Source organism: Xyrauchen texanus, chromosome 23 (genome assembly GCF_025860055.1).
Source record: "Xyrauchen texanus isolate HMW12.3.18 chromosome 23, RBS_HiC_50CHRs, whole genome shotgun sequence".
In the NCBI taxonomy this organism is placed as follows: domain Eukaryota; kingdom Metazoa; phylum Chordata; class Actinopteri; order Cypriniformes; family Catostomidae; genus Xyrauchen; species Xyrauchen texanus.
The window spans coordinates 13,262,635-13,288,776 of record NC_068298.1 but is presented as its reverse complement, the minus strand read 5'-3'; the positions used below and the strand labels follow the sequence as shown (position 1 = coordinate 13,288,776).

The 26,142-nt window shown below is 37.4% G+C and overlaps 1 protein-coding gene across 3 annotated transcripts in view; it reads right to left on the bottom strand.

Moving 5' to 3' along the window:
• Nucleotides 1–26,142, bottom strand: part of LOC127617358 (kelch-like protein 4) — a 54,720-nt gene that overhangs the window by 20,665 nt on the left and 7,913 nt on the right. For all 3 annotated transcript variants that reach the window (XM_052089364.1, XM_052089362.1, XM_052089361.1), the window contains 3 exons: nucleotides 11,340–11,507; nucleotides 9,631–9,767; nucleotides 9,120–9,316 (listed from right to left, as the gene is read on the bottom strand). In XM_052089364.1, the coding sequence (XP_051945324.1) occupies nucleotides 9,120–9,316; nucleotides 9,631–9,767; nucleotides 11,340–11,482 (477 nt within the window). In that variant the 5' untranslated portion in view covers nucleotides 11,483–11,507. The remainder of the gene's footprint in view (nucleotides 1–9,119; nucleotides 9,317–9,630; nucleotides 9,768–11,339; nucleotides 11,508–26,142) is intronic.

Below are 26,142 nucleotides of genomic sequence, written 5' to 3'. Positions count from 1 at the left end.
AATGAATAGTATCATCTGCCTTCTTTTAACACCAAGACAAGCTGATATTTCATGATTAAATTCACAGCTCCAACGTAAGGCAGGACACTGAGGTAAAATTTTTGGCTCTAATTCTAATGCGGGCTTTTCTGTGTAATGAGATGGTCATTTTCAGGGTGATAATGTAACTGGGCTCTTATGACATACCGGAAACTATCACAGCTACTTCAGGCGGATTAACTGTATAAATCCATGTAAACATCCAAGTTGAGCGTAAATCACTGCCAATCACATGATCGACAACTGGAGCGCGAACAGACAGCATTTCTGCGCGTGCACAGCAAAGTGCGCAAGCGTGTGAGATGTGCGGGCGCGAGGCAATCTTGGCGACGAGAGTGGCTGTGTCCGCAATCATTCACTCATTCACTATTTCCTATTGAGTGAATGGCAGTTAGTGCACTATATCTCAGCAGTAAGTGAACGAAATTAGTGAATTTAGAGGAGAGTTTCGGAGCTCTGATGCTGGTTCAGAAACGTCTCATATGAAATTTTAAAATACTTGGTACTTGTTATTCTTTTTAAATAATATATTAGTATAATAAATCTTCATTCTTTTTGTAATTTTTAATATTTAATATGTGTTAATATAAAGAGTAAACACATTTGATCAAATAAAGAGTACATTTTAAAATGTATCTGTATGTTTTGTCTCTATATGTTATTATTTTATTTTAATCCAGTAATGATTTGTCAAAAATTAATTTAAGACATTCAGCATGAAATACATCATTGCAGGAGTGAAGGAAGCAGTAAACTCCCAGCTCGTAAGTCTTCACCGTGGTGGATCGTGGGAAATTATCTGTCACTGAGTGTACATCAAATGTACACTTGAAATTAGAGTGATTGTCAGTAATAATGAGGGAACAAAAGTAGGGAATAAGTGGCTCACTGAGAATTCAGACACTCATTCTACAAAATAGTGGACACTCAAAATAGTGCACTAGATAGTTGATAGGGGCAGTTTCAAACACAGCGAGTGTTCCACGACCGGAGTTGGTGCCCTACGTAGGCTGCATTTAGAGAGTGGTGGTACTGCTGTACAGAACTAATGATCTAAATGCTTGCGACACTGAAATAAGAATTCACACAGGACTAGAGGTGTGAATCTTCACTGGCCTCACAATTCGATTCCATTACAATTCAAAGGATAACGATATGATTATAAAACGATTATCGATGCATCACAATCAGGGCCGGCGCTACCTATAGGCGAACTAGGCAGTTGCCTAGGGCCTCGGCCTTGGAGGCGGTGCCTCCAAAACATACACATGCTTATCCACCAATCAAGAGCAGCAAAACACTATGCTGTTTGTCCATTGGATATAACAATTGTCATTCACCTGTAGTTAAACCAATTAATATCACCGTTTACATGCGAGTCACTCCCAACCTCTGAATTTATGAATGAAGAGATTGTAGATGAATCAAATCCAACTTTTCTGCAAATTTATCTGATGGCGCTGAAACGAACTCATCCTTCAGGGCTGCTAAGCGTAAGGCTAAGCAGGCACGCAAAGAAAGTGCAGCTCGTGATTCAGGTATCATCTATTTTTGAGTGATTGTAATGTATTGTAAAAAATAAACTGATTCTAACGATCAGCGTCATTTTGAGATAGATCATTTGACGGTTATTTCCAGTTCAAAAGAGCGAGCACCGTTGATGGACTGAATTCAGCTTCTGACACTTTGAATCCGAGCGTATGTAGCTACAATGCAGACTTTTGTTAGAAAAAAGAAATATGTTCTAAATGAACCGTCCGAAAGAGTCTGATTCGCGGAAATGAATCGGACTTCCAGTCGCTGTTGGAGAGATAGAGGCGAATTCATGATTAACTGTTGAACTGAATCTTACAAAGGAGTCGATTCTCCTCGATGGAATCGATTACAACCTGTGGAATAGAATCTTGATTCCTAACGCCTCTAAATCAAGAAATCGATTCTTTTAGAATCGATTTCCAGCCCTAGTCAGGAGCTGACTCGCAAAATACTACAGAAAAAGTAAAGTTTGTCAGTCAAAGAGCAAACGCACTATACTAAAGCATTGTTTATTATGTTTTAAAACAGTCTGTATATCTTCTAAAATGCAAATGTTTAGCCTACATTAACTGCTGTAGTCTATATAATAGACTATAGACCATAATAGACTTTTTTCGTTTTCCAATCATAAATACTGTTGCAATATTTATTGAAAATAAGTATGCAATCTTAAGCATATGAATAAGCACACAATTACAGTTCACAAAATTAACTTGTCTTTTCACTTCCACTAGCAGCTGATTTGTGTATCATAAGGTATTTCTCTACAATACATACCTAATATGACTATATTTAGTCTATCAAAAACAAAACTGTTCATTATCCCAAATAGTGGGTTAGTGTGTTACCATAAAGAAATTACTGAACAAATTACTGCAAAAAACTTCCTGACTGCTTAAAAAAAAAAAGATGACTTTTCAGATGATTTTTTTTGTTTGTTTACCTTAATTAAAGTTACATTAATATGCACATTTAAGTAAAAATATAAAAATACTGATAACAGGTTTTGTATAAATAAAATGGTTAGGAATCATATTTGTTTTCAAGTCCTTTTTATTAAATGATGTTTTATTTACAAAGTTCGGGAGGAGCACATTCAGATAATCAACGAGATAAGAGGTATATATACTGCAGACTTAGCTCTGTTCATTGACAGTTTATCAGCATCCCTCCACCGCCCCCATCTCCTCACTTTGATTTTTAATAATCTCTTATTGGATGTAAACAACACAATCCAAAATACAATGCAATCCAATGTAATACTGTGTAAATCTGGCCAAAATTCAGAGCCTGGAGCCCTCCCCTGGACAGCATGCCAAATACGCATAATCTTTATTCTATTTAATTTGATGTAAGTGTGAACTCGTGAATTCTGAAAGGTGGAGGGGAGGAGGGCATGGCGGGGGGCTTCCAACATACATTTTGCCTAGGGCCTCCAAATGTCTAGAACCGGCCCTGATCACAAAGCATCTTGTCCTTCAATATCTATCTTTTTACAGTTTCTTCGAAATGTATTTTTTTACTCTCTATTTTTTACCTTGCAGTTTTCATTTTTAAGTACACAGTGGATGTTGCTGGTCCAGGATGAGAGATATCTTCTTTTATGAGAGTGCAGCGTTCAGCTTCTCCTCTGCTCACCTGCACAGGTGATATTAAAGCGGTTTAAATAGCGCAGTTGTTGCTTTAGAAATGTATCAAGCGTCCCATATGCACTGTTTTATCTGTTTGCTCTGCTAGTAGAAGATAACACCTTTATCATCAGGTGTGCGCACTGTCCTGACAAACGAGTGACCGCAATGACAAAAGCCAATGAAATGGAGAGTGCGCAAGAGTAGAGAAAGGCAAAAAAAAACATTTGTAAATGGTTTTTTTTTATGAAATAAATGTAATAATTAAAAGAAAACATCACCAACATCTCCCGAACCGCTGCCTCGTCATTGTTTTCTTCTGGGGTTTCCCCCGTTGTGTGCAAATCAGTGCAATTATTAGTGCAAGCTAGTCTTTCATGCTGCTTCTTATCACAAATAAACTCTCCCGTTGCTATGTGTGTGGGTTTGTGAAAGAAATTCGGGATTGTAGTTTCATTCGGGCACAAATGGTCATGTGTTTGATACAGCTGGGCTGCCAACAGTCGTGTTTGTGCACTTGACTTTGGTGTATGCACTTAACTCGTATCTTTGTTTCCACATCTGTCTTTGGTGCGCACCACTGAACTGCCGTGATTTAAACTGAACTAAGAATCGATTCAGATTCTTTTGAGAGTTGATTCAGAATCGTTTGAGTATGAATCGCGATGCATCGCTGAAAGATTTTTTTCCAAGAGCTCTACACAGTACTTTAAAAGCTATGACATAGCTAAAGTAGGCATTAATAAAACATGATCTTGCTTTGGTTTTATTTTAGGATTATAGATAATGTACTTGTGGGACATTTTCACGTTTGCACTGTAATAATTACTTAAAATGTTTCCAAACCTCTCTTATTGACAAATTCACCCAGATCTGACAAAGAGCCCTTAAAGGGGTAGTTCACCCAAAAATTACAATTATCATTATTTACTCACCCTCACCCCACCCAGATGTGTATGACTTTCTTTCATCTGCTGAACTCAAATGAAGATTTTTTGAAGAATTTCTCAGCTCTGTAGGTCCATACAATTCAAGTGAATGGGTGGCAACATTTTAAACAAACGAACAAACATAAGTCATCATAAAAGTAATCCATAAGACTCTAGTGGTTAAATCAGTATCTTCAGAAGTGATGTGACAGGTGTGGATGAGAAACAGAGAAACAGATCACTTTAACATTCTTCTTGTGTTTTTGGTGATTCACATTATTCTCTGCATATAGCCACCTGCTTTCTAGTAAAAAAATTACAAATATTGTTTCTCACACACCTATCATAGCGCTTCTGAAGACATGGATTAAACCACTGGAGTCTTACGGATTATTTTTATACTGCCTTTATGTGCTTTTTAGAGCATCACAATTTTGGCCTACAGAGCTAAAATATTCTTTTAAAAATCTGAATTTGTGTTCTGCAGATGAAAGGAAGTCATCCACATCTGGGATGGCATAAGGGAGAGTAAATGGTGACAGAATTAAAATTTTGGGTAAACTATTCCTTTAAAGTGATAACTCAGCCATAATTTAATATTTTGTCATCATTTCTCTACCCTTGTTGTTCCAAACCAGTGTAACGCTTTGCATTATGTGGAACACAAAATATGTTAGACAGAATGTTAGGGACTGACAGTCTTGATCACCATATACAATATATTAATATAATTATAAACCATTCACTGAAAGTAAATAGTGACTCAGGCAAACTAATATCTCCTTATTGTGTTGCATGGAAGAAAGAAAGTCATACGGGTTTGGAACAACATGATGGTGAATGGTGACACAATTTTCATTAATAATAAAATTAATTCAGTAGTACATGTTCAATGTGTATTATATAATGGCATATAGGGGAGTAAACATCTATTATGTCATTTTTGAAAGTAATGAGTTACTCACTACTTGAGTACTCTTTTAATTGGATACTTTCTAACTCTTTGTGGTAGGGCGGGGCCGGGTCGTAAATCATACACACCCGGTCCCGTATTAGGCTAATCAAGCCTCTCGGGGTTTAAAGGTCGACTGCAGAGGATCGTGCGGGAGAGAGAGAGATCGTTAACGGACATGTCCGTCATGTGTGTGTTTATGTTGTCTTTTAAGCTTCGAATTAAATTATTATTTATATTGAAAAGCCGGTTCTTGCCTCCTCCTTTCCATTGATCATGTTACACTCTTACTCAAGAAATTATTTATGTTAGTACTTTTACTTCTACTTGAGTAATAATTTTTTTGAAGTAATTGTACTTTTACATGAGTACAGTTTTTGGCGACTCTACCCACCTCTAAATGGAACATTGTACTGCAAGTAAAGCGGAATATTGTTTTTATATTTTTTGGGAATATCGGTAAGAAGCTTGAGTTATATCAAAGGCAAGTCAGTTCACTCTGTGGCCATCTTGGTAATGCCCCTGTGCAGCTTTTCTATGTATAGGCAATAAGTATACAAGTTTCAGATAACAATGGTATCTTAAATGTAGCTTTTTTTTTTTTTAGATAAAATCATGCTAATTACTGTGCTTGTGCATTCCAGTGAAAACAAACACTTCCAAAAACACAACTTGCTTCGTTAGTCTCATCTCCTTTATTTTGTTGCTGGATATATTTTATAGCTATAATTATGTAAGTTTCATTTCCTTGCTCTGTCCAATTCAGCAATGGTATTGACACAATATATTAGAACATATATACACCATTCAGCCACAACATTGAAATCACCTGCCTAATATTATGTAGGTCCCCCACGTGCTGCCAAAAGAGCGTCAACCCACATCTCAGAATAGCATTCTTAGATGATATTCTTCTCACCACAATTGTACAGAGCGGTTATCGGAGTTACCTTAGACTTCGTCAGTTCAAACCAGTCTGGCCATTCTCTGTTGACCTGTCTCATCAACAAGGCATTTCCGTCCACAGAACTGCCACTCACTGAATGTGTTTTGTTTTTGGCACCATTCAGAGGAAATTTTAGAGACTTTTGTGTGTGAAAATCCTAGGAGATCAGCAGTTACAGAAATACTCAAACAAGCCCATCTTTCACCAACAATCATCCATGCGATTATCTAATCAGCCAATCATGTGGCAGCAGTGCAGTGCATAAAATCATGCAGATACGGGTCAGGAGCTTCAGTTCATGTTCACATCAACCATCAGAATGGGGAAAAATGTGATCTCAGTGATTTGGACTGTGGCATGATTGTTGGTGCCTGATGGGTAACCTTAGCTGTATTCAAATCGCTTTACACTGTGTCTCATTCATCCATTCACACACATTCACACACCAATGATGGCAGAGCTGCCATGCAAGGCTAGCCTGCCATGGGAGCAACTTGGGGTTCTTGCCCAAGAACACTTTGGCATGTGGAGTCGTGTGGGTCAGGTCTGCCAACCCTGCGATTAGTGGATAACCCGCTCTACCACCTGAGCCACAGCCGCCCCGCTGGGCTGGTTTGAGTATTTCTGTAACTGCTGATCTCCTTGGATTTTCACGAACAACAGTGTCTAGAATTTACTTCGAATGGTGCCAAAAACAAAACACATCCTTTGAGCAGCAGTTCTGTGGATGGAAATGCCTGTTTCAAACTATCAAAGTCTACGGTAACTCAGATAACCACTGTTTTTGCAGCACGAGGGGGCCTACACAATATTAGGCAGTTGGTTTTGATGTTGTGGATGATCAGTGTATGTATGTATATATATCTATATATATAGATAGATATATATAGATGCATTTTAAAGATGCATTAAGGAGAATCTAAAAAATTGTCATTTCACATATGTCTTCTTTGCAATTCATCTCAGCAATATAATGATCTGCTCCACCGCATCTACAAGGACATTTCTAGTTGCCCTCTGATAAAACCGTTTTGCAGGTTCTGCTTGAAGGATATAAGGAGGATGCCGGAAATCTCACTTAACAAGCTTGTTCATTACGTATGGCACTTCCAGCATTTCCTTTGTGCATCAGAAGTAATCCCCATTGATTCTGGTGCAAATAAGGGTAGTAAACATCCTATTGATCATTAATCAGATCTAAATAGCAAAGTCTCTGCTAAGGCCGTGCTTGGGCACTAGGAGCTTAGCTCAAACACATAATTAAACGAGTACTGTGCATTGATTTTAAGCCCCTCCTCAATATAGATTTTAAACTCTACTTCTTCTTGTGACACTGATATAGAATAATTATTCGCAGTTACCATCACAAGCACATTGGCAATTAATTGAATACATTAATTCTGTTTCACTGCAAACTTTAATTTAAAAGCCTCTTGTGGGCATATATTTCAAGGGAGGCTGTTAAACTGAACAGTGACTAACATGTCCTGCAGCATCTTAATGTGTGCAAAAGGCTCCATTTGATCTAAATGGATTAAATTGGAAGGGGAAGATGTGAGAAAATAATGGATTGTTCCAAATTTAATGTATTCATGAGGTGAGAAAATGACCTAAAGCAGTGTTTGTGTTGTCTTCATGATACAGGTCATTTACCTTAGCATTCTCTCCTTTTTCTTCTGCTTCTACTACTAAGGCGTTGCTACTTGTGACTTTAGTCATAACATCTGCCTTTTAAATTCAAAATAAAATGCATCAAATTCTAGTCTCCCTGCATGGGAAAAAGCTGGTCTTTTCTGGTCTCTACCAGCGACCAAGCTGGCATTCTGCTGGTTTAGCTGATCAGCCAACTGGTCTTACAGACTGACCAAGAGGCAGGTGCCCAAAATACACTAAAACCAGCTGACCAGACCAGCTTAAACACCAGCTTTGGCATATATAAGCTGTTTGTTTGTTTGTTTGTTTGTTTGTTTGTTTGTTTGTTTTCAGCAGGGCTGCTAAAACTATCAATAGCTAACCAGTGTAGATGTGAGCTTTCATAAAAGGACAGAATGTCAGGATGAGACAGAGAAAAGTGAAAAACAAGAGTAACAAAATAGACGTTTGGTTGCACTTTATTTTATAGTACATGTACTTCCAGCATACTTGCAGTGTAATTTCCCAGGGAAGTACTGAGCAATATTAAGTAAATACAGGTACTTAATATTGGGTTAAGGTTAGGTTTGGGGATAGGTTTAGGGTTAGTACATAGTAATTACTGTAGTTATTGTAACTATATAAGTAAATGTAGAACAGTACTGTAAAATAAATTGCTATGGAAGCTTTTAATGTGAACACTATGGAGAGCAAAGCAGGAAGCTTTGTTAGCGGGATGTTTATTATCGAAGTGATTGAACAGGAAATGTTCCTGCTTGTGTTCCTTAGATTAGATTAACCTATCTGTTCTGGAAAGCCCTGTGTAAACAGCCTGTACAGATGTCCTTTTGGAGATAACAGCTATCTTCCTAAGTTGTTTCTGCACTTGGACAGAGAAATGCCCATCAAGCAAATGTACTGTGTGGATCCTGGGCTCATGAGAATACTTAATGTATTGGCATAGTTTAACCAAACCAACATCAAAGATGTTTGGACACCCTGGTCACATGTAGAGAGATAAAATGTCACATCTTGCAAATTTGAATTGGATTAAATTGGAATTTTCTATGTCAGTGATGAGGTGAAAAATCGTTGTGTGGATTTCCTTTTCTTAAAAACCAAATAAAAGGCTTCCTGAGTGCCAAATTCTTTCCTGTGTTGGTGTATTCCCTATTGAAAGAGGAAGTTGGGGCAGGCATATTGAAAGTGTGTCCCTTTTTAAAAATATATACACATTGATAGCCTTTAGTAAACTTTACAGCCATGAACCATGATTTGCTAATTGCTATTGCTGGTCAGAGGCAGGTGATACTGGGGAAGGGATGTTGAACCCCAATACTGACTTCATAGGGTCTTTAATATGCAGGAAAATAGTTATCTCTAGGATCAAACAAATTGAAAACCGGATATTCCTTTTAATTATTGCTTTATGAGCTACATTATATGCTAGTTCCTACCATAGTGTAGTTGTGAGCAATGTTCAGAAGATCCATGCATCCATGAGCATCAGCAAAAGAACGGATCCCCAGGCAGTTGGACGGGTGCAGTTGTTTCATCAGAAAGTTGCAGCAAACTTGAATGACTTGTGAGAGCTGGAGGAGACAAGCAGCAGCTAAAAGACTTTCAATTGTCTCCTCTTTTAGCTCCAGTACTCCTGTGAATTTGGAGAAAAGAACAGAATATGCAAGAAGCCTTTCGATAAACAAACAGAGGGTCATCAAAATGATTCCAGAAATACAATGAGTGTTGATTTCATGTTTGAAGTGTGTATATTGTTGATTGTTATATAATTAGGTGACAAAGAATGAAATAAAGAACAGAAAATTCCAAACGGCACTAATGATTGCTGGTGATGATTCTACATGGTCAAAAAGTTAACTGAACATAAGCATTATAATGCTCCATGTATTACACTGTATACTACTAATGCACAAGTAAATGGCCCCCAAGTGAAATGTAGATTCTTACCGGTATATGCAAATTGAACCAGTGCTTTCAATGCCTCAGGATCAACACCCTCCATTTTAATTTCCTCTTGTTTCGCCTCCCTCACATCATTGGTGAACATGGCAGCAAAGTAGTCTGACACTGCACTCAGGACAAGTCTGCAAATAATTGTGCGAAATGTTTATATATGTAACTGCATACTTCACTGTAAACTCGAACAACTTCTTAAGAGTTGCCTACGTGGAAAATTCCTCCATTACAAAAACATTCAGTTCAGCGCAGTGAGAGTAGCTATTTTCACCAGGTTGTTTCATGCAGCTCTGGGCTGATGTTGACTGAGCTCAGTGTCAAACTGGGATGCGCAGTAGACTGTGGCTACAGAGAATTTTCCAGCAGAACAGCATCAAAACAGTCAGTGGTTGAGAAAGTTCCTTAAATAAACACTGTTTTACAGGCCTTGAAGGAACACACTCAATAGTTTGAAATACATTGCTTCATGTAGGACAGTTTTGAAACATGAAATTTTAATATCCATCCTTAAAGGTTACTGAGAGGTATAATTAAAGCTTTAACCCTTTGAGACCCAAGCATTGAAATTGACTGTGTGTGTGTATATATATATATATATATATATATATATATAGAAAGTCACTGATATATGTGGGTATAGAATTGGGGAAACATTGAAAAAAATTATCTATGGTCTTTTAAGGATACAAAATTTCACCACAGTTCTAATTTAGCATATAAGTAGCATGTTTGACCTCTCCAGCTTATCAGCAAGCTAGAAGGCTGAAATTTGTATATATATGTCAAAGCAGCCCTATAAAATTTAATGATCCAAGGGGATTCCTACATCGCACTGACACCCTGGTTTAGTTCATGAACATGCATGTTTACACATAGGCCAGCGGCAGTTGTTTTGACCTTTGCAAAAATGCCAGTAAGCTGGAATGCTGAAATTTGTATATGAACATCTCAGAGCAGACCTCTAACACTTCTACAGTTTGCACATCACTGACCCCCAGTAAAGTACATCAAATGCATATTTAGAGGCCCGCTGGTCCAACCTTTAAAAAGAGCCTTTCCAGTAAACTAGACAGCTGAAACTTGAACATGTTTATCTTAGACCCCTCTGACACTTGCCAGTCTAAAGTTAAATTAGTCTATATGTATACAGTAGAATAGATAGATAGATAGATAGATAGATAGATAGATAGATAGATAGATAGATAGATAGATAGATAGATAGATAGATAGATAGATAGATAGATAGATAGATAGATAGATAGATAGATAGATAGATAGATGCTTTTTGCAAATAGAACTAAACGTGTTGGAATTGAAACAGAAATGGTTTTAGTCGGCAGGAGACCATATTGTGTGACTTTGGCATGCTGAACGATTCAAATTGTAGTTTGAGCTGCTGTTGTTGTTTTGATGTAGTTTTAACCCATATTTAGTGAAAAATCATTATTATTTAATTGGAGAATTATTTAATTGGTTTAAACATGTGTTGCAGGTTTGCTACTGTGGGTCACTGGGGGTTAATTCTAACATTAAGTTATTATGCTAAAAGTTTAATCTGCAAAACATCATGAGGATTATTATAAAGATGTCTCTTTTGATTGTCTAATGATTCAGTAAAGATTTAAACAGTATTCCCTTTTGTACTGCAGAACTGATAGCGAGATTTTGAAGTGAGATGATTTGATCCAGAGGAGACTCACCTGTGGGCGGGGATCTTGTGATCTCCTGCAATCAAAAGTACATCACACAGCTGCTTGTGCTGAAGATAGGTCTCCATCTTTCGAAAGGTCTGTTCCGCATGGTTTGTGGCCTGGAAAAACTCATCTGAACAATTGGAGCTCATCTTAGAGAAACTGCTCACAGCTAACCTGTGGGAAAGAGGAAGACCGGAATTAAGTTGGGAGTGTGCAATGTGCGCTTCTGTCAGTTTGATGTGGCTATTTGATCCAGATGAGTGTCAAGGAGAACTTAACTAACGCCTGCAAAAGCTGCTGTGTCCACCTGTGACATTATCATTTATTTTCACCTTGATTGACCCGTCAGTTCAGGGGGTCCTCAGACTTCCACTGAGCGATGGGTGATGTTGGAGAAATGTGAATGTATTATCCTAGCATGATTTGATAATGTTCCAAAGAGCTTCTAGTATGCTTCATAGGAAGCAAGGAAATCTGACCTTGGAATATTTGACCTTTAGTTGGACCTTTTGTACAAATAATTTAACAGTCAATGTCGCATATGTGTTTATTTGGTTAGTGACCTAGAAATCTCATATATTAAATATTTCTCATTAATTGTGTTATAATGATATTTGTTTTACATTTATTTTAATCCTAAAGGTTTCTGTTTATTTACAAGTTTAAATTAGATTTTGAATCCTAAGTTTGGATGAATGTGGACTTTTCAAATCCAGTTTAGGTATTATGTAGAAGCAATGAACTATTTGACTGTCACCATGTTGTTTGATTAAGTTTTGTGTATGCATGAATTCTACACTATGCAATAGTCATAAAAACTTTTTTTTTTCTCATGCATACCAGTTGGACATTAGTGATTTTCTGCTTATCTTCCTTCACACTTGTCAGAGCTTTAACTGAAACCATTAGAGCCAAACTCCATATAAATTGACTGAAATCCAGAGTTTTCCAAAGGGGCAGATTACCATTTGCACAAACTTTAATGTTTTATTTATTTGTTTATTTAGATGCCTGGGACTTTATGGGGATCTGGTTTCTTCATAAAGCTTTGATAATGTAAATTCTGAGCTGCTCTCCCTGCAGACCGGTAGATTACAAGCATTGTGCTGCATCTGAATAATCCTCCTGACACACGGCAAACAATCTAAACCCTTTATTTTGCTGCCCTCCACGGAACAAATCATCATCTGACATTTAACCAGCCCATTACAATGTTCAAAAAGTCTAGCTGCCAGAGTAAAGCACAGAAAAGCAGTACATTTTGATTACTTTTCTGTAATATATGTCATAGAGAAGGACATTTTCAAAAACTACCAATTATGCATTATGTAGTTGTATATTAGCACCTCTGATTGCTGCTTGTCTGGAATTAACTGTAAAAAATACTTTTCATAACAGCACGTTCTATTGTCCACTTTATCTTTTAACAAGAGTCCCAAAGCCCAAAGACGGTAGTGAAAATTAAGCACCTGATAAAATGTTATGATCTCATTAAAGTTTTAATTAGTTTGTAAATACCCATGAAACCTGTAGTCATTGGATCAATTGATTTGTGAACTGTGACTCTGTCCTTAGAGTAAACGCATAAAGCAGAATTTCTCCCATGTCCTCGAGATGGAGGGCAGATATACTGCATCATAGGAGCTAGTTTTCTACAATACGGCAGCACAAATCAACTTAATTCATTCTCTATTTATAGCAAAGCAGAGCGGAATGTACCTGTGAAAAGTTGTCTATTGGCCCATTTGAAAAGATGGAGCTGGTTTGCCGTGTGTTGGTTTGATGAGCAAGGTGACTCTTATATGGAATACATTTATTTATCTCTCTGTTGAGCTGTCAGTGGTAGGTGATCACACTGATATTTACAAGCTGAGGGGGGTTGCCTGCTAGACCTTTAAAATGGTCCTGGGATGCTCTGATCTATGCTGTCTGGCTGAAGGATCATATAGAATAGTTCTACAGTATATTTCACATACAGTTTAGGCCATGCAGACACATAGGTTATTCTAAATCCTGTATGTTTGCATGCTTCCTTTTATTATGTTCTGTCATTACGATCCACGCAAAAAGTTAATGGTTGAACAAGCCACTGGAGAAACAATTTATGTACTCATTAAATGTTTAATTTTTGCTTCTGTGTGGTGCTTTGGTTATTGGTTTTTAAGACTGATAGCTGCTGATGATACACAAGAATATCAAGTGTTAAAGAAGACATTAAAACTACATTAGATTCTTTACATAATACATACAGTAAAACCAACATGTTCTTGTGATTTAAAAGGTGCACATTTGCAGCTGTAAGGCAATTAGACATTTATAACAGTGTTTACGTTGTGTGGATGGCAAAGGCTACCAGACTGGTCATTATTGGGTTGTTTTTAATGGTAAATAGATGGATAATTTATCTCCCTGACTTTTGGCACAGCACTGGTTGTACTGAATAAAAAATAAGCCAACATATAACGGGTTGAAAACCTAGATACATTATTTTTGCTCAAAGGAATGCTGAGAGGACTTTTTATGTCTACCAATATGAGAGAACCAAATTGCTTCTGTATCACTCTCTGAAAGGCTGTAAATTTACCGAAAATGTTTTCTTTCTGCCTGTGAAATTGGCTTTTTATATAAAGGGTAAGGTATGTCATTACAAGCCACAGAGCACCTGAAAAACGATGTACAGCATGTAAATGCAAACACTTTTGAAACCTATGAATAGTGTCTGACTTGCAGTTGAAATGCATATTATAAGATATAACAAAGGTTATTAAATAAATGCTATACATTTAATATGTTTAATTATTACTTGCCTTTATATGTATATATTTGTTGCTTTTGTTTCTTTGATTTAATCTCTTTGTTGTTGATGATAATACAATGACATCAGAACACTACTTGTGGCTTAATAAATCTGTGTATAATAATGCAATAAGACCAGGAGGAATGATGAAGTCAATAGTTGAAACTATTGTTATATTTCTAACACTGTTTACTCACAGCTTGGTTGGTTGCAGGATGGATCTATTTGTTGTGTTGTGGTGCACTATACAACTCATTAAATATCCATATCAATACAGTGTTGTGAGCACTTATTGGACTTGAAATGTGTGACTCCATTCAACCAGATCAATAACAAGTGGGCAGTTGTAACAGTTACCTGAGCATACAGAACAGCCTACTAACAGACTCAAATGCTATTTCAAGAACATGTATTGTGTAGATCTAATCAAATGTTTCACCAGATTTTAAAAACATTAGTTCCATTCTCAAAAGAAGATGCATACATTAAATATTGCAGCTCTGTGGATCTTTTTTCTTAAAAGCAGCCATTTGTTTAAGTGCACTTGCACTATATATCTTATAGTATCTACTTAACTGATTAATACTATTAACAAAAACAAAATCCTGGTGATGTCATTTTTTTTGTGTGTGTGCTTCAATAATAATGTAGTTCATGTCAATAATCCATAATTTCAGTTTCACAGAGTGAAGCTCGAAGAGTTTTGATCCAATCAGAATCTCACTAGGAGTCAGGTATAAATTATTTTTCAAGGATCTTATATTTTAAAAAAATGCAGCCTCTCTGCCCACATCTGCTCTGTGCATGTATATGGTTGGCCTTTCAAGAAATAGCTGCTGGCTGGTTGGAAACATACTGAAGCTGCCCTAAGTGATTTTATTTGGCAGAATCCTATTTCTCATAGAATAGTATATCAATGCGTCTTTTGCAATTTTTGAAGGTTGTTACTCAGTGAACACCTCTTCAGATAGTATATGTGTATAAATATTTTTAGGGATCGTTAGTGTTCCTATTATTATTAGGGGTCAAGCCCCGAAGGGGGCGAAGACCCCTATTGTTTTCGTTTGTGTTCCTATTATTATAATTATTCAGCTTCTTCCACTCTAGAGTCTATGACAGCCCATAGAACTGCTTGCGGGTAAGTTGTGAAATTTGGCACACAGATAGAGGACATTCTGATCTTTTTACCACAGTTAATTTGCTGTCTCTACTCTACCTCAAACCCTCTAGTGCCACCAAGGCCAAATTTGCACTCACGTTTATGTTAATAACTTTTAAACCGTGAGTCCTAGAAACAAAACTTTTTATTTTCTGAAAAAAACGACTTTTACTAACTCATCCTAGGCCATTTGTACGATTTGCACGAAAACTCACGACAAAAAGTTATTCACAGAATTTGGATAAACCATACTGTTTTCGAATGGTGTTTCAATTAATTCTAATAATGTTCAAAATTAAACTTGAGGCTGTATCTCAGCAACACTTTGAGGGATTGAGACAAAACTTGGTAAGTGTCATCAACATTAGGCCTTGAGGTTACCTGCATTTTGGCGCACTGGCCCCTACTGGTCACGAGATATGAAAAAAGCTAATTTTTGCTTATAACTTCTGAGTAGATTGTCATAAAATCATCAAATTGGTCTCATTAGATTCAGTGGGGTATAGCGAGTCCAACGATATGAAAAATTCCTATGTCAACTATTTTTTGCGTGTCGGCCATTTAGAATTTTCTGAAAGATCTACTTTTCTAACTCATCCTAGGCTGTTAGTCCAATTTGCACGAAAATTGGTCTGCATCATCTAGAGGCACTCACAACTAAAATTTATTCACAGAATTTTGATAAAGCATTCCAATTTTGAATAGTGCTTCAACGCATTCGATGAAGAGCATGACAAAATGGACGTGACAGTATTTCTCCGTAACGCTTTAGTGTATTCATACCAAACTTATTATTTGTCATAAGTACAATGACTCAAGGTTACCTGCAGCGTTTTGGTGCACTGCCCCCTACTGGTCACGAGATATGAAAAAGCAAATATTTGCTTATAACTTCTGAACAGATTGTCATAAAACAATAAAATTGGTCTCATTAGATTCAGTGGCATATAGCCAGTCCAACAATATGAAAAATTCCTATGTCAGCTATTTTGGATGTCGGCCATTTCGAATTTTTTGATAAACATACTTTTTCGAACTCGTCCTAGGCCGTTTGTACAATTTGGACGAAAATTGGCCTGCATCATCTAGAGGCACTCACGACAAAAAGTTATTCACAGAATTTTATAAACCATACCTTTTTCAAATGGTGCTTCAACGAATTCGACGAAGAATGCGCAAAATTGAACTTAAGGCTCTATCGCCACAATGCTTTAGCATATTCATACAAAACATATTATTTGTCATAGGCACCTTGACTCGAGGGTGCCTGATCAGTTTCTGAATAGTACCACCTAGTGGTCATGAGATATTGAGAAGAACATTTTTGCTTATAACTTCTGAACATTTTGTGATAAAATCATCAAATTGGTCTCATTAGATTCAGTGGGGTATAGCGAGTCCAGTGATATGAAAAACTCCTATGTTGGCCATTTTGAATTTAGGCATAAAATGCTGTATTTTACGAACGACTTGGCATAAGGTTATGAAACTCAGTATGTGTCTTTGGCACCATGCTCTGACGGGACAAAAAAGTTTGGGACAGCGCCACCTTGTGGTCAAAAATGATTATTTTATTTCTAAAAATGCTAATAGCTATTGACTCCAATTTCCTACTGTCATGAGACTGGTCTTGATAGATTACATAGTTCATGCTGAGAACAATGATACCAATGATGTCATGATCAAGCAAACTTCCAGTCAATATTTTGAAAACTTTTTCAAACTCCTCCTAGACTGTTTGTCTGATTTGCATGAACATTTTCCTGCATCATCTAGAGGCACTCACAACAAAAATATATTCACAGAATTTTGGAAAACCATTTCGAATGATGCATTCAACGAATTTGACGAAGAACGCGCAAAATTGAACTTGAGGCAGTATCTCCGCAACGCTTCGAGGGATTGGGATGAAACTTGGTATGTGTCATCACCATTAGGCCCTGGGGTTACCTGCAGCATATTGGAGTACTGCCCCCTACTGGTCAGGAGATAGAAAAATTGCTATTTTGGCTTATAACTCTTGAACACTTTTCTGCATGAGTACCTCAGCAGTTTCAGAACAGTGCCACGTGCTGGACAAAAATTCTAAGACCTAGCTATTTTTTGTTGTTTTTAAAATAAATGGGTTTTTTGTGATTGAAAGTTTACTTTTTCTAACTCCTCATACACTGTTTATTGGACTCTAACCAAAAATATGTCACAAAGCTTCTTTTGGTGCTCACAGTGCCGATAATTGGCTTGACCCTGGTATCGCTATATTTGTTATTGAAAAGGATTTACTTTTTTCATTGTCAGTGTAAACAATGTTATTCAATCTAATTCTGATTATGAATCTTATATCATGCTTGCAGGGTATGCTAGTTAAAAAGCCTGCTAGGGACACCAGAATACCTCATTCTGGGGACTAGCATCCTAATTCCAAAACAAAAAAATGCTGGTGACCACCAGTAATGGTCTTTTCAGCACGATAAGACAAAATAGACAAAATACTGAGAAATTTCGAAACATCTTCATTGTAGCAAATTATTTAGGCAAATTTTGTGATAGTGCAGTTGAATGTTAGATAATTTTCTGTTTTTACATGCGAAGCGTATATTTTAAGCTGCTGGTTTTGTCCGACATATCTGTCATTCTTAAGTTTGAGAATGAAAAGTAGAATAATATCCTTGTGCATTTAACAGACAATTCCATTATAACAAACTCTAAAAGAGGATTACAGCTATCTGTGTTTCCTCAAAGGCATGAGCAGAAATCAACTTTATCACCCAGACAGCTTAACTGAGGCTTCATTCGGCATTTTCACATACATCTGATGTACTGAGTACAGTGGGGGCTCTACCTTATTTTTAAGATGGATTTGTATTCGTGTAAACCCAAGGATTTGTGCTGAAGGAACTGTTTTTATGCAGTTCAATTGCTCTATTCCATAAGTCAAAGAACATGTCTGTTTAGAGATAAATATCCAGCCATCAGCATTCACAGAGCGCTCTGTATTCCTGGGGTCTTTTATCATATGTCCATTTTTCAGCATGGGCATAAATAAACAGACTGAGCATTTCTTGATGGCAATGAATGGCACATTGCCTTAAATATAATTTCAATAAAATTACCCCTATCTACAAGCAATATTTTAAATGAAATTTGCATTGATTATTACAATGCTTGCAAAGCAGCACAACACTGTTCCCTAAACACATTTCAATTCTGCAATTAAAATAACCTCAAATGGTTTAACATGCTGACTCCATTCAAGCTTTTTTAGATAATTTGAGCCTTAGTTCTGCTAGTTTAAAAAAAAAAAAAAAAACGTTTTTTTAAGAAATTAAAGATTAAAGTTTTAAAAGATCTTCCTTTGTATTACATTGATAGAATGTTCTTTAATCAACATCTTACTGACAGCTATGACCTGATAGATATACATAGATAGATATAGATATACATGTTGGGTTTTCATCATATTATGTCTTTTTGCATTTGAATAAGGGAATAAAAAGTATATCTCCCAGTATGGTTGCCTGTATCCATTGAGACATCAGCTGAAAAATATCTGAGATTGCAAATCTTAGAATGAGCTTTAATGTTGTTATTATTATTATTATTATTATTATTTATGAAATCACAGAAGTTTTGTTATTAATAGTCCAGTACCAATTCAGATGATACATAAGATTTCAAGATAAAGGTTAATGGCCTAAAATTGGCTTTTAATGATCGACATATTGCAAACAGCTTCTGTAAAGCATTATTTATAAGACATAGCACAAACACTAAAATAATATGAACAGCAATACAGACCACAGATCTTCAGCACCTTAAATTAGCTTGTATTTTATATATAATTTTATATAAATTATAGTTTATATAAACATACCTGTTGTGGTAACAAGGAGTAAAATAAATTACCTGGTGTATGAATTTGTCTTGATATTCAGTAATTCTCTACGAGGTAGGATTAAACTGCAATTTACAGACAAAAATGTTTCTTTCTTTCATTCATTGTTTTATCTTGTATGTTTTATGGAGATCTGGGCCTATTTACAAGACCTCCAGATATGTTTATTTTGGGGATTGTTTCTTTTTTACTCTTTTTAAGTTCCACAGGTGCCCATGGCACTTTTGAACAAAGGTAAAGTTACTGAGCACATTTAAGGATAAATAAATAACCATGCATATCCTCTTAGATGCTGAACAGGTGCAAAGATGAAAGCATGTTTTATTTTATTATTTATATTTTTCCAAAGGGTTGCAGAACCCTTAAGTCAGGCCCTTTCTCATCATTAAAAGCATTTTTTTATTGACTTATGGACAATTAAAGCTATCTGTTGATGTTGGCAACATGGTTCTGTTCTGGGAAAACTCTCCGCCCTTCCATGCAGTCATGCAGGGACAAAGCAGGGAGAGTAGCGAATAATAACGGCATGAGGGTGAGTAAATGATGAGAGCATTTTCATTTTTGGGTTATCTAACCCTTTAACAAACATGTGTAAACAGATCAGTAGTTATTATATTAATTATATTATTCAAACATTCATGACATCCATAACTATATAAATTATCTTTTAAGCATTCTATAATGTTTGTTAATGCTGTTATAGAAATAAAATTATTGCTAACAACAAATTCAATTATATACAATTGGAGTCTGTATGGATACATTGGGTGGTTACAATTGTAGAAATACTATGCATGAATCTAGATCTAGATCTGATCTGATTTTCCCCCTAGATTAGAAAAATGAAGCCAGATGTTTGCTAACTGTGCTTTTTTCCAATATCCCTTATTATGCTGAGGCTAATAGACATGTTGACAACCGAAATTATAATATGATTGAATGTGGTGTTAAGATCATTTATTGCCTGGTTGAAGCATATTGACCTCAAATGACAACAAATCCTGATTTATCAATAATTATGTTAATAGCTGCATTTCAGAAGACAGAGAGCATTCTACTGCAGCAAATAAACAATTATTTTTGCAAGAAATGCAGAAAAGTATGTCTTTTGACTGTGATTAATATATTGTTTATATTATGTATATTTTATACAAAAAAATACATTCAAATATATTACATGTATTGCAGTAACAGAGTATAGCCTCCATGATTATAGAATTGATATTGAAATTTAAGACAAGACAGTGTATGTCTCTTATAGATATTCATGTAGATGCAAAAAAAAAAACAATTATTGTGTGAAAATAATTCAAAAAAGTCTATAGAGATTTCCCAAATGAAATAACAGTTTGCAGTCTTGAACTATACACAGATTAATAAATTATCCAAACATGCTGGCACCCTTTGAAAAAAGATTCTGCGGCTGCCCTTTATTAAAGCTTTTATAAAAAGCCCTTTTGAAGTTTGGTTATTTCCAGGGCTGTTGTGTGAAGTTTTAGGAGTGGAGTGGTGTAGTGGTCTAAGCACATAACTGGTAATCTGGAAATCAGAAGGACACTGGCTCGAACCCCACAGCTACCACCATTGTGTCCTTGAGCAAGGCACTTAACTCCAGGTTGCTCTGGGGGGATTGTCCCTGTAATAAGGGCACTGTAAGTCGCTTTGGATAAAAGCATCTGCCAAATGCGTAAATGTAAATGTTTTAATTTGGACTAATACAAATCTAATTCACTGACTAATCTAAAATCTACAAAAATCCATCTACAAGCCAAAGTCTGATAAAAAAAACAATTTCACATCTTGGAGCCCTTAATACAATTTTTGATTGAAATATTGTTAATTTAGTTATTTTCATATTTTACTTGCTCCATCTATTTAGACTTCAGTGGTTTTGATGCTGATTTAACCAACACATTGTTAAGCTGTGCATTCTTTTAATGTACAACAGGGGATCTCTCTCTCTCTCTCTCTCTCTCTCTCTCTCTCACGTCTCTCTCATACTTCATTTTAATTCACTACCTGTACAATGTCTCTTGACCTGTCAATGCTTTATGAAGATACTATAAATCTCTGCATGATATGAAGCTTTACTCTGGCTAGGACAAGATGGTATCATTATTTTCCAAGGCAATTGAAAGGGAATTGAGATATCATTCAATGTTACAGCTGCTGACTCAAGTCCTGGCTCTTTCCTTATTAAGGTCAGGGTCAGGGTTAATAATTTCTCTCAAAGACAGCATTTCATCAAAAGCAAGAGATGGTCTTTTATACAAAGACTGCTCAGCTGTCGATACACTGAATTTATTGTCCATACCATCTTTCTAATATAAGACAAATCTCAGGAGCTTTAAAGCTTTAAAATGTTATATACCCTGTTTAAACCACACTTTAAACCATTGAAAGATGGTTTACTGGTCTCCAAGCCTGGCCAAGCTGGTTTCTGTAGGCTGGTTTCATTTAGCCAACATAATGTAGTTGGATTTGGTCAAATTAATGCACTATAGTAGTTTTAACTCATCTTCATTAGATTCGTCAAACTCAATTTACTCAATTTAAAAGGTTTATTATGTTGGTTCAGTTTAATTTATTTTATTAAGCATCTGTACATGGCACGTGAGAACGTGCAAGGACAGTAAAACGGCTGCACTGACAATTTAATAGTAACTGCTTGTAAAGCGAAGCAGTACTTAATTCAAATATCACTTGAAAATAAAAGTCCATTCTCATCCTAAGCACAAACACCATTCTTCACCAGTATAACAGACACTCAGACATTAAATATAACAAAACATTAAACAATCTCCTCCAATGCTCATCTTGCTCAAAAATGCGTAAAACCACCCTTAATTTCAACATGCTAGGAAATGGAAATTCCACCCAGTTTTATAAATGTATCATTAACACCACAAAAAGTCTTCATGTACTCCCAACTCAAATGGATTAAGTAATTGGATAGAACACAATTAAATCCAGTGGTAAATGTTTTTTTATAGAATTTAGTTGCTTTAGTTCATTTTAATTAAGTAAACTAAACAAGCATCAAAAATCCACTGTTTTTATACTAATATGTAATTTAATGTATATTTGATAGTTCAGTAAAAAGACTACAAAATGTAACATTTATCACTGAAAGCATAAAAATATATTTTTGTCTGTAACAACAAAGAATTCTTCCAATTTATACATAACATCCATTTGCATAGTGGCCTATGGCTGCTCTGTGTGTTGCTATGAAATCAGCAATGGACTTATAAAAAACCTTCTCCAAAATGACTTAGGGTCTTGAACTTTCACTAAGTATTCCTCCCATGGAGTACATCTCTTTGACAACATCTGATTACCTTTCATCAAATTCTTCTGCATTTGTGATGTATTCAAATCACACTTTACTGCATATTTAAATCTTTAGCAATAGTTCCCTATCTGTCACTCACTCGAAGATCTGTCGATGTAGTGACACTAGGAGTCGCCCTTGGGAGCCCCAAACACCTCTGATCTTTGAGAAATGGCCAATGGGAATTGGCAAGTGGAATTTGCATGCTACTCCCCCAGACATACGGGTATAAAAGGAGCTGGCTCGCAACCACTCACACAAACCACACTTTTTTCTTCAGAGCCGAGCGGTTGTGTTTCAGCGAGCTGAATTCATCTACTGGTCCATTCACCTCTGCATGCTGTTGGATTTACAGCGCATTACAGCAGCTTCTCCCCCTCGTGCACTGGTTGAGTGCAGAGAACGCCCCTAGGCGCTTCGACAGCCTAAATTAGTATAGATTCTTGCAAATAAAAGATTTCCTCTAAAAGAGTGGCACTGATGGAGAGCGTCTTTTTAAAGATGCCTTTCTTCTGTGTGTATTTCCTTTTTGCGGTCGTTACCTCCCCTTGACGGCCACGATCACTGTCTCACATGCTTGGGAGCTGCCCATGCGGAGACAGCGTTAGTGGACGGGTCATGTTCTCACTGCAAGAACATGACCATGGCAACGTTGCGGTCACAGCTTTCCTTTGTCAGAGGGAAAGCCACCCCAGCGGCTCCCCGCCTCTGTCCTTCTACCTACGGGTTTAAGGCAGTGTTGGTTATCACTGGGGCAATTTGGGGACCCCAATGGGAGCCATTCTGCCAGGTAATGCCCCCACGGACCTCCCATTCCCCAGGACACACGTTTCCCCCGGTCGAGTTCTGTCATGAGACCGCCGACGACACAATGCGATGACACCAGCTCATCCGCAGCTGGCCCAGCCCCGGCATAGAGCCGCCTGCAGGAAGTGGACGCCCCCCGCTCTGTGTTTACGGCCATTGTTATTACCATCGCCAGTCACCGCACATTTACGGCAGGCCCCCTGATCCTGTGCACCCAGCAGTGGCACAAACACGCCCAGGCGGTTGTGACGGACTACGAGGATGTTTCCCTTCTCCCCCATCACTGACTACTCCTATAGTAGGTACCCAGAGCCAGGTAAGTGCTTTGATGTCCCTAGACTCAGCACAGCCATGAGTTCGGGGTTCAAACATGTTGCCTCTGGCTCCGCCCAAACGCGAATCCCCACAAACCGGTATGTACGGTGCGATTGTCCCGTGGAGGCGTGGCTTGCGCCCCACTCGTCGCGACAGCTGACCAGGACTGTCTGACTCATTTCGCCAGGCGTCCGCCCAGGTTCAGTGAAGTCGTGGTTCATTTTGGTGAAAGGTGAGATCTCAAGAGGACACGAGTTCCGAGATGCGCATGGCACCGCAGCACACATTGCGTTGTCATCACAGACAGGGCCACGACTGCGATGACACATCAACTGCCTCTAGTTGCTGGCAGTATTCCTTGCCCCTTTTAGACACTCTGAGCAGCTCTTTGTCTGCTTTGGAGGACAGCAGAATGGGAGCGCTGTTTCCAAACAGAGGATCGCCAACTAGGTCGTTGACGCCATCACTTTATCAAACCATGCCCAGGACCTGCTGCTCCCCTTGGGGCTTCAGGCACACTCCACCAGGAGCATGACGGCCTCTCTAGCAGACATCAGTAAAGCAGCGGGCGGGGCAACACCCAACACCTTTGCGAAGTTCTACAATCTCCGGGTTGAGCCGGTTTCATCCCGTGTGTTGCCAGTTACGAACAGGTAAGTTTGCGGGACAACTGGCCGGGTGTACCGCTTGCATATAGCTCCTTTTCCCTCCTGGAGGGGGAGACATGTGTTTTTTACCCCCAGCCATGTTTACAAAGTTGTGGACCCTGAATGTCCTTCCTCTTTTGCCCTGTGGAAGGCAAGTTTTTGGAGAAACTCGATGCCAGCCCAGTACGTGTGCTAATAGGCCCTGTACTGGTGTAGGTGCTCCACATGCGCTGGTTGCCTGTATATAACCCCATGTGATGTATCTTCCACGAGATAGTTTCCCATTGGTAAATCCGTGTCTCCCTTGGGCAGAGTCCCCTCTGCCACCGGTCACGTGTTTATAGAGCTCCATCCCCTCTAGGTAGGACCTACTATGGGGATTTATCCACATCCAACACTACAAACAAAACTCGGTAAGGCCATGTGACATATTTCCACACAATTACACTGCCACTGCTACACAATTACACTGCTGCAATTGCCACAACACTGAACTACCAGCTGAAATGGCTGGGACCTTGTCTCGGCTCCTCAGCACAAAAGATCCAGCGAACCAGCTCCTTATACCTGTATGTCCGGGTAAGTGGCATGCAAATTCCACTCGCCAAATCCCATTGGCCTTTTCTCACAGATCAGAGGTGTTACCAAGGGCGACCCCTAGTGTCAATACATTGACACAACTTCTCATACCCTCCATCAGGGAATGGAGGTTATGAAAATAACCAGGACATTTTCAGTTGTTATCAAAACTCTTATTATGTCTGCTGTTTAAAGGTCATCTATTTGTATACAGAATTGTGTTTTAAAAGCTGATCTTTATAGATGATTCTCTGCTCTTTTCGTATTAGAAGCACATACCAATTGTTTGTAAAATTTTTAATTGCTTTGTGTTTATGTGCACAGAACAATATGTTGTAGTTGTACAGTCCGTGAACCTTTGCAAGACAGCATGGTGTCAGCTTGTCCGACCAGTCGAAGAAATGATAAAACAGATCACAGACACTGCCCTAAGTTCTTTATGCCTGCAGGGAAATTTATATCACCAGATATTTCTCACTCTGCTTGGCTTTTTGAAAAGATCTTCATAGAAATATTAAATCTCATAATAAAATTGGGTTTTTCAGGGTAAAAAGGCTGACTTTAAAAACCTAATTATATTTGCAAAACTTGAGAAAAAATGCTGGAGCTGCTTGCCAATGTCTTGCAAATTCACAGCTAAAACTGCAAATAAATAATAATCTGTAAACCACTGGTTCTCATCTGGTAAAAAAAACAAATCACAGATCAGTAAGGATAGTGTCATGGACAGCAGGGAAAAACAATGCTAATCAAAATAATAAAATGTAATTTACCATATAATAATGCATGGTTAGGATAAAAAAATAAATAGGCTTATCAACAAAGGGTGAGAAAATTCTTCCATAGCTTTTGTTGCTGACACAAAAATGACACAAAATCAAACAATACTTTGGCACAAATGAATCTGTCACTTAGTAGATGCTAGCTAAATTAGGCACATGACAATATGGACATCCCATCATCATCGAATGTCATGAACAATACTGGTTCGCATTCTGTGAGGATAAACATTGTTTCTTGTGACTATAACAGTATGTTTTGTGTCATGAATCATTTGCTGCAGAGAGCATGAAAGTACTGAATTGATATTTAAAAATACACATTTTGAAATCAAAATTGTCAATATCCTATGCAGCAAACTGAAGATCTGAGAACTGTAACTTTACGCTGTTGCGACTTAAAGTAAGAGTATCTCAGTTACTCATTAGTCATCAATAAATATGCACAGCTGTGCAATTAAAATACAACAGATGTGTTCCAAGCAAATGGCATTATTATT